The following is a 10,075-nucleotide window of genomic DNA, read 5'->3' on the forward strand; positions in this document are numbered from 1 at the left end:
CCCGATCCCTGCCGGGCCCGGAGCCCTGTCGGGGCGGGACGCGCTGCCGGGCCCGGAGCCCTGTCGGGGCGGGACCGTTCGGGTCCTTGCCGGGCCCGGAGCCCTGTCGGGGCGGGACGCGCTGCCGGGCCCGGAGCTCTGTCGGGGCGGGACGCGCTGCCGGGCCGGCCCCGTGGACGCTGTGGCGGCGGGATGGTGGAGGCCTGGTACATGGACGAGTCCCAGGAGGACCAGCGGGCGCCGCACCGCCTGCAGCCCAACCCCGCCGTCAGCCTGGAGCAGCTGCGCCGCCTCGGCGTGGTGTACCGCAGGGTACAGCGGGGTGTTGGGGTGTTCGGCGGGGTGTACCGAGGGGTACGGCGTGGTGTACCGCAGGGTACGGCGGGGTGGTGGGTGTTCGGCGGGGTGTTCGGCGGTGTAGCGCAGGGCAAGGCGAGGAGCCGCGGGGTCGGGCTGAGCCCGCGGAGAGCGGCGGACAGGGCAGGACAGGGCAGGGCCGGGCAGAGCAGGGCAGGGCACGGAGGGGAGGCAGCGGGGCCCGGTACCGAGTGCCGATCCGCCGTGTCCCTGTGGCAGTTCCCCTGCAGCTCCCGGTACCTCGGGTTCCCACGAGTGCCCTGAGCTCCGCCTTGAGCAATGGCGTCCGAATGTTTTTTGTTTTGTTTTTTCTCTTTGCCTATTTTTTTTTAGTTGGATGCTGATAACTATGAGACTGATCCATGCTTGAAAGAGATTCGGAGARCAGAAAATTATTCTTGGATGGACATAGTGACCATACATAAAGACAAGCTTCCAAATTATGAGGAAAAGGTATGCGRATCTTTGCTTTCAGTGCTGGTTTCTGCACTGTCTGGTGCGGCAAGTGTGACACCTGCATAGCCCAGCAGGTCACAGAGATGAGGTTTCCATGTCTAAAATACATCCTGTACCAAAGTCCTTAACATCAAAAAAGAACTTTTGATATTATTTTAAAGATAGCAGAGGCCTTTTGCTTCTGTAGATTGTCCTCAAAGGTTTTGAGGATCATTTCCATCATTAGTAATTTCAAAACTAAGATTCCTACCAGGAGAGTTCTGCAAATGCTGACCTGTCCTCAGTGAGCCTCTCTAGGATGAAGGCAAGTGACTGCCAGCTGGGCTTGGGCTTTGAAGGCTAAGACATCCTAATGGCTGCTTGCATAAGTCTTTTTAAAGTTAGTATTAACCCATGGAATTGGAGGGATACCTGCCCTATATAAGATTTTTTACCTTGAAAATTCCAAAATTTCTTAATGCTGTTCAGGTGAGCCTCCCAGAAAGAGTTTTCTCATCCCAGCTTCCAAGTGCTGGTGGCTTGCTGCTCTGACTTGAGGACAGCAACCCAGTGACACTTAGATATTTTTATTAAATTTCCATTTACCAGTTTGTTTTAAGCCCATTGTAATTAATGGTTTTATCTTGGTGAGAAGATACTTTTTTTTCAAGATGTAGGGACTTTTGCTCATCCTGAATGCTGGCTCAATTCTGGCTCAAGGACACCTGCACAAGTGTGGCTAAATCCAGACCTGAGCAGGTGATGATGGTACTTGGCATTGCTCTSCTCACTGTGTGCTAACCCTCTAATGTCTCCATTAATTGACTCTTAAAATGTGTTTTATATTCTGTACATGTATGAAGAATTAACCATTCCATAAAAAAGAGAATGTTGCTGCCGCTGCCTTGAAGGAGAGAGCCTGGAGCTGAGTCTCACTGTGTGTGGGCAGGCTTGACACACTTTATATCAGATTGCTGTAGATGGGCTGCGTTTGGCAGTAACTCTTTTTGCAGATACTAGTAGTACCCTGAGCAACTAATTCAGCTCTACATAAGTGTAAAATAGGGGGGATAATCTGTAGCTTTGTTCTGGTGTTGTGTGTTGGGGAAAAAAAAAAAGCACAAAATGACCAAACCGAGCAAGCACAAGGACCAAACCCTGCAGTGGGAGGTTCTACCCATCTCTCTCAAAAGGTTCTACCCATCTCTCTCAAAATGCCTAATGTGTAGGCATTACTGTTATTCAAAGAATGGTTATGTACAGCTAGAGCTGCTGTTTCTTGCTAGAAGAATTCCTGTCCTCCAAAGGAAATGTAGGAGCCTGTTTAGATGTGTCTGAGACAGGGTCTGGCTGGCTGGCTTGGCCATCATAACCATGTTGGTTTCCTCTGTTAGTTAAAACACAGTTACCCCTCAAAAGCCCTTCTCTGCTTTGCCACGTGTTTCTACCAGATTTCTTTGCAGTTTTCCCATGTCCAATAGTTTTAAGAAATATTTGCTATTCCTAGATAAAAACATTTTATGAAGAACATTTACACCTCGATGATGAAATTCGCTACATCTTAGAGGGATCTGGCTATTTTGATGTTCGAGACAAGGATGACAAATGGATTCGGATTTCCATGGAAAAAGGAGACATGATAACCCTCCCTGCTGGCATTTATCACCGATTTACACTGGATGAGAACGTATGTTGTTGTAGATTACCGTAAATTTTGATGACAAATCCATGTGAGTGTATATCACATTAGTAACTGCATGCCCTGAGACTTGCAGTTCATTAGCAAAACATATTAAATATGAAGGAGGAGAATGAAAAATACTAAATAATTCACAGCATCTGAACCTTTCATCTCCAGGTCACAAATCCTGCTTTTCCTTGTCAGCTGTAACTGTAAGTCATTTCCACGTGATATCTGGGGCATATCAGGCCTTGGACTGTCCCTCCCACAATTGCCCCAGCTGTCAGCTGAGGTGGACAAGGTGCAGATGGATCCTTCTGTGTTGCCTTGTTGTGTATTTTTGTGGAGATAGAAGAGCATGTCTGTGCCCAGCAGTTGACATTTTTCACAAGTGTTAAATTCACCTTCRGGGAAACAAGGATTTAAGGGTCCAGAGCCACTGCTTGCAACTGCTGTGTGCTAGGCTGGATGCTGACTTCATAGGAGGTGACCTCCTTTGGGAAGGTATTTTTGTCATGGAGCATGAGATTGGCACTCACAGTCCTGATCTGTGTTTCTGTTCTCGTGGGCTTTTACAAACATGTTTGTAACCTCAGAATTAGCCCTGCAAAATGGGGAAATATTCGCTGTCTCCTGTGTGGCAAAAATCACATCTCTGGTGAAGCCTTGAAAATGGTACTGTTTTGAATCAGCTGTCTGATAGCAGTATTGATACCTGTGAGAAAGGGAGATGCTGCTTTGGTGAAAAACCTGACTTTTCCCATCTGTAGCCTGAGATCCACAGCGAATAAGCTGTATTTACTATTTTAATACTTTTTCTTTATGCAGACAAAATRTAAGGGGTTATGGTTGAATCCCCAYRAAGTCTTAAATGTTTCTCTACTTCAGGAGCTTAAATCCAAAAGTGCCATCTTCAAAGTAAAATCTTCAGGTGCTTCTAGACCTTTGCATTTGGCAACTAAGTTCTTTTGGTACCTAACTTTATTTTTACMATTTCTAAACACTTGGGTGTGGGATAATAATCTGTCTGTGTTTTACAGAACCGATAGGGTCCAAATCTGTAGCATAGTGGACAGGAGAGTTTCCTTCCTTCCATGTTTGGAGCACTTCTGCAGGATGTAAAATCCCATTTTCTGCTGCCACAGCTGTACYTTGCAGCAGGCATACTTTTGGTTAGCTGGTGTCAGAGGCTGTTGAAAAGAGGAGACTTCCCTTCCTGTAATCATTATTTTTTGGGTAGTTCATCACTTCCCATTCAGTTTTTATGGCTCTGAYTTCAAAGTTCCTGGTATTCCCCAAAAGCATTGTGTAGACATCCAGGGTACTCTGGTTGCTGCTGTGTAACTAAGAAAATAGGATTTAAATGCTGCACTGCTGAGTATTGTGGGTCCAGTGCAAAAGATTTGCTTAAGACAGGATATTTTTGGCTTCTTTAAAATGGGGAGAGGTGCTGCTCCTGCCCAAACTGGAGGCCCTGATCATGACACAATTTATCACCACACTGGTGAYAGAGTCTTCCAGTGCAGGCACTGGGAACAGTAACAGCAGTATAGGGGTATAATTTTCCAGACTGTGTGAAGCTTTCAGTCCACCATGGAATAGTTTCAAAAATTTCTGTGGAAGTGCAAATGAAGCCTTAAYTTTGGAATGAAGATCCCTTGAAAAGGAGCTCTTAAATTTTTTGTTACTTCTTGTTCTTTGACAGAATTATGTGAAGGCAATGAGGCTGTTTGTTGGMGAGCCCGTCTGGACAGCGTACAACAGGCCGGCTGATGATTTTCCTGCTCGGAAACAGTACATGAAGTTTTTGGCTGATGAAGCAGAGTAATGGTGCCTCAGACCTGACAGGTGGAACATCCTGGAGCCCCATGAGAATAAATGYGCCTTGTGTCTTTTCACTGATTAAACTTGGATATGCATAGAAAATTGGAATCACAGAATCATAGAAAAAAATAGATTGAAAGGTGATTTGGAGATAATTTAGTCCAACCTGTGAATTACTGTGCCAGCTGTAAAGCTAGACCAAGTTGCTCAAGACCCTGAAGTTTGGAAACCTCTGGTGGTGGAGGTCCCACAGCCTGTCTGGGTGCCTGTTCCAGCACTTAGCTGCTCCCATAGCCGAGCATTTGTTCTTCATGCCCAGCTCCCTGGTTGCAGTTTGCAGTTGTCTGTTGCCCTTTCACTGCATGTCTGAGGAGTCTGGCTCTGTCTTCTTCACAATCCCTGCTCTAGTATGAAACTGTAGCTGGGTCTCCTCTGAGCCTTCCCCTCTCCAGGCTGCACAAACCAGTGCCCTTGGCTGGGCTCTTCTGTTAAATAAGATGTTCAGCACATTTTGCTCAAGTTCTGGTGACTGAGGAATGTCACTTGTAATGACCTGACAGTTAAGCTTGAACCACTGTTTTATGCCGAATAGACCCAAGATTCTTCATCCACGMAGTAGTTTGTGCCTCAGTCAGRCYAKGAGCCTTGCTGGAGTCAGGYRAATGGCRCCTGTGGTGTCCYCTCTGCCACAGAGCCAGTCAYTGCCCCTTGRGGGGCAGTGGGTGTCAAGCAGAACGTGCTCTTGGTGAACTGGCATTGACTGGTTGTTCCCCATCACCTGGTATTTCTYGTACCTGGAACACCTTCCAAAATGGCTCATCCTGTAACATTGCTGGGGACTGAAGCGAGGCTGGGCAGCCTGCAGTTCCCCAGATCTTCTTTTGTGCCTTTTTGAAGGTGGCAGTATTATTTGCCTTTTTCCACTCAAAAAGGTTTTCCTGATCTCTGCGACCTTTCAAAKATGCCAGCAGCCTTGCAGTGACGTAAGCTAGTTGCATTTACATTTGCTCAGGAATCCATTTTCTAACCCTTTTTTACCTTGGTATTTGTGGCAGGTAGAATTGCAAGAGGTGGGCTACATTAATATTAATTTTCCTCAGAATCCATGCTAATGAACTATGTAGGATTCTGGTTTTAATTAAAGAAAATAAACCCTGCTTCATTCTTGTCTAAAAWTGTTCATAAGATAAATTTGCATAATCGGCATTTTAGTATGCAACTTTCCAATTTCTGCCCTGGTACATAAATCTGTGATTTTCTTGGTAAAATGTAGCAATTTGCTCTTGAGTTATTAATAAAATTACTTTGACCTGGGTACGTTGCTTTTTTGTTTTGTTTTTTATTCCTTGTGCTAACTTTTAAGACATTGAACTTCAGGGTTGCTGAAATTGTTAATCAGCTTCTATTCTTGTGCTGGCACTGATTTGTTCTGTAACATGGGACAAATCARTGACTGTATGTGACAGTTTCTTGAGCTGTGAGAGGGAGAAGTGTAGGCTTAGGCATGCTCGGCCTGTTTTGAGATTCTTTGTGGTTACACAGGACATGGAGCTCCTCAGCAATGAGCACCAGAACATTTTGGGATGAATGTGCCCTTCACAATGATGRATTGTGTCAGCTGGGCAGATGTGCTCCTCGCTCCAGCTCTCAGTGGATGATGAGCTGATTGCAGCCTGTGTGCTGATTTCAGCCAGATCCAATACAAGCTCCTGCCTTGTAGTCTCCTAAACAGACAGGTTGAAGGAGGTTGAAACGGCCCTACCTGGATCTTCCTAATGTCAACTGATGGGTAATTGAAATTCCCCACTGTTCTTCCTGCGAGTGTGTGCACAGCCCTTCTTTMGTAGGTAACTGTTTCCCTCACTCTRTAGCACTGTTACTGTTAACCATTCTGGTGTTTTATTTCTTCAAGTGTTTCTGAAAGTGAAGTTGCAATTTTGAAGCAAAAATTGTACTAAACTTAAAAGTTGGAAAAGGTGAATAAACAAGTCATGTTTCCTGGGGTTTGAGTTGCAAGCTAGATGAGATCTAGGGACACAGCTGACCTTTTCAGTCTGCCCGTGTGTGCTCCGTTTATGGGAGGGGGTGCAGGCACAACCCATGCTTGCAAAATGCAAACCCACCCAGCTTTSCATGCAGCTGGGACTGGCTTTTGTGCCGTGGTCCATAAGCCTGTCTGAAGAATCGGTGTTAGGAGCAGATAGGAAGTTTAGCTGTAGTCAGACACACGTGTGGAGGCTGTGCTGTGACATGTGCCTCACTGGGTCAGGGGTTTGTGTGCCACTTGTCTGGAGGGAGCACTTGAATGTCCTCTTGCACAGCAGACTGGGGCTTCATGGTCCCAGAACAAACTCTGGGGATTTTTCAAGGTACAGCTACAGGAATAAATGACAGTTACTGCCTGCAGCAGGTTTTATTCCTTTGATTTATATGCCACAGAAAATTGAGTTTCTGAATGTAAAGTAAAATGACTGCTTTCTCCTGGTGCTGGTATCCARTCTAATTCATCCCCTTCTGCTTTTGTTTCTTCTTTTTAACAGAAGCCAAGGTGAGACTGTTCATTCCCCCTGTGGGCTTTTTGCTTTGATCTCTCTCTGCAAAAGGAGAGGTGGAGGCAGCAGTCTGGGCCCTCAGGAACCCCCACTTACAGAAAGCCATCCCCTAACAGTCTGGGGGAGYGACAGGAGGAGAGAGCAGGTAGAGCATTCACCTCGGGAGAGATTTACAGTTTGGAGGCAGTGATGAGGGATGGACAGTAAAGCGGCTGCCCACAGCAATTGCTATCAGCAGCTCGCTGATGTAGGATGTGACCTGGGAAGCAGGACTGAGCCACCTTGTTTTGTTGCCTCTCTGGAGGAATATATACACCCAGTACAGCTCCCATCTCCTGGCTGTCAAAATAACACACGATCACCCCRCTGAAGATCGTTCATCATTTTCATAGCACAATGCATTCTGCTGCTGAGAGGTGGCGGGGGTGTGGGGGTCTGGCTGTCAACACTTCGGAGTCCGTGCCCTTTAGTGTTATAGGTGTCTTTGAAAGGGTGAAAGCTTTGCACTCTCAAAGTGGTTTTTGTCAGCCAGGAAAAAAGCAATTTGGGGCTGGTATAAAGATTCCACACCTGCAAAGAGGTTATGTGGGAGATTACAGTGGGAGGAAACAGCTGGGCTGAAAAAAATGTTCATATTAATAGAAAACATTCCAGAAAGTGGAGAGATGGGAAGGAGAGCATGCCATTCCTTCAGATGAAAAATGCAGTTTATTTTCATCATGATTTTTGTGATTTATTCTTTCTCTTTCCCCCTCCCCCCCCCTCCCCCCACCTAAAAGTGGAAAGTGAAATTGATTTTTGGTCCAAAAACATGGTTCTGTTTTACCACAGCTAGTGGAAAATCTGGGTATATTGATGTAGTATAGAAATTCATGTAAGTAGTTCCAGCAGCATCATATTGGCAGCATTAACTTAGGCATGGGAAATACTTCAGCTCCTCCAGCTTTAGAATAAAAAAATAAAAAAGGAGAAATGGTACCAAATTCAGATGCTTAAAGATAGTTTTTTTGTTACCTGTGTATTATTTTCTTCTTTAATTCAACTTTGCCCAAAGTGGCATATATCCCATTTTCTCATTAACATCTTGAGAGAGCTTTTCTGAAGGGGCCTCAGTGCAAACTGTGGATGAACAGTAGGATTTTTAATAATTTAGGTGGGCAAACTGGTGGCTGCACTCCCTCATTATATGTCCTGGAGCAAGTTTCTTTGGCTGGATTTTTTAATGAAAAGACATTTCACAGCCAGTTGGTAGTTAACTAGTAACATCCATRGGGGCCTAAAAATAGGTGAAGGAAGTGCTGCTGGTGGTGGGTGTCTCGCCCTGGGCTGCAGAGAGCAGGCGCTGTGCTGCTGCCTGCAGCTGTGGGAGCTGCCAGCTGCCTGTCCTGGCTGMTGAGCTTGACAAGGATAAATCCTCATGTACTCAGGGCATCGGGTCCTACTGGCAGAACAGGCRCTCTCCTGCCAGGTTTCTGGTTCCAGGATTTAGTTTGAAGTAGGAACTTATGAGAAGGGACAGTTTCCTGACAAAGGCAATCTTTTAATATCAGTTGGCAAGCACCAGTGCACATAAAGATGACAATGCCAGCTGAGAGCTGCTTTGAAGAATGTTTCCTTGTAGCCAAATCGTGGATTTAGGTATTTGGCCAGGCTGTAGACCTGACTTGTGCTATGCTTGAACATGACATTATCTGTGAGTCTTTCCTGAGAAAATGATAGAAATTCTCAGWTTCCCTCCCCGCTCCCCAAAATAGGGCAGGAAGTGTGAGAATAGGGTCACTGCCAGTTGTCTTCTATTTCCTGAAGCCAAATAAGCATATAAACTCTTTGGGGGATGAATTAGTGTTACAGTTTAAATATTCCTGGCTCAAAGATCCAGATTTGATCTGATTTGCTGTACTCATTGTGATTTTACAGCTTGATTCCCAAAACATTTTGTGTGGTTGCAAAAAGGTAATACTCTGCTATACCTGCAATTTGAAAAACCTATTTTCATGCTACTGAGCCACTAGCTCTCATTACTTATTATCTGTATAAATACCCAGATTAAGGCAAAGAAGCAAAATTTCACAAACCAAAATGCTTGGGGAAAGATTCAGCAAATAAAGGACTATGAATCTTTTTCAATTCTGGCCTCCCCTGCTGCAGTTCTCTCTGGGATACCTGCATTAATTTTGTTTCATTCTCTATGCGACTTCTCAGGGTACCAATTAAAAACTGTTGTGCCTGTCAATATGGGCTGGTAGAAAATTGGGCTAGGTATGCCCTGAGACTGCCTTTGGTCACAGACAGAGCCCAGAGCAGCCAAGCTGATCTCTGGGCTCGGGTTACCCCTGTGATCACAGCATTTGAGCTGGGAGAATTTGATTTGGGTCTACCCTCAGGCTTATTTTTTTCCCCAAATGATTCAAGCAACTTAAAGCTGACCTGCTGTTGATGGAAAAGAGGCGAGCTGTCCTTGGTGATGCTGTAACAAAACAAAGTGGTGGGGCATTAACCAAGTGGTGGCCGGGTTAGGCACAGGCTGCTGCCCCAGCCCTGGTGGGGGCTCAGTCCTGCTGCCTGTCATTGGAGTCTGTCCCTGAATTTGAAGTACTTGCTCACATCTTGTGTTTCCAATAGTGGGGTTCTTTTTTTTTTTTTTTTTTTTGGGGCGGGGGGGAAGAGGGAATTGTTGTCGTGGGGTTCTTTTAATAAACAGCTCTAGTTCTGCATCTCTTTAATTCAGTATTTTCCATTTAGCACTGACAGTTGTGACAGTTTTTCAAAGCTGAAGAGAAACTTTCCCCCCCCTTCCTTCCTTGCCTCAAAAAAGTAACATCCTTGTGGGAAAATTATAAGTCCTTGCTATCATTCAGGTGGTTTCATTTTAATGACTCTCATACATAATAAACATCTGCAGATGACTGCCCAAATCTAGGACAGAAAATCTAGGCGTTGATCCAGGTTTGGAAAGACAGCACCTAGGTCCTTCTCCCCATCCATACCTTTCTCTTCCTCCCTAAGACCAGGGCTGTGACTATCTCTCACACCTTATGAAGATGAGGATCTTTAAATGTGTTATTCCCAAACTGGCTGGGAGAGCTAGGTGGGAAAGCAGCTTTCTGCTACCATTTCCTGAAAGTTAGTGCAGGAGCTTGTTTGCATTCAGCACTACAGAACTGCTGTTCAAATGACAGAAAACTCTGGGCATGTTCCTACTTTGCAAGGTACTTGTAAGATAATT

General features: G+C 45.4%; 1 protein-coding gene across 1 annotated transcript; it reads left to right on the forward strand.

Annotated features, from left to right (window-relative positions):
- Window positions 1-102: 102 nt before the first annotated feature.
- ADI1 (acireductone dioxygenase 1) lies at window positions 103-4,868 on the forward strand. The gene is made up of 4 exons (XM_057371765.1): window positions 103-312; window positions 691-810; window positions 2,300-2,479; window positions 4,179-4,868. The coding sequence occupies exons 1-4, from the start codon at window positions 193-195 to the stop codon at window positions 4,299-4,301; spliced, it is 543 nt and encodes a 180-aa protein (XP_057227748.1). The 5' UTR covers window positions 103-192; the 3' UTR covers window positions 4,302-4,868.
- Window positions 4,869-10,075: the final 5,207 nt, after the last annotated feature.

This window comes from Malurus melanocephalus, unplaced genomic scaffold, assembly GCF_030028575.1.
Source record: "Malurus melanocephalus ecotype Western Australia unplaced genomic scaffold, MMel_1.1 scaffold_6, whole genome shotgun sequence".
In the NCBI taxonomy this organism is placed as follows: domain Eukaryota; kingdom Metazoa; phylum Chordata; class Aves; order Passeriformes; family Maluridae; genus Malurus; species Malurus melanocephalus.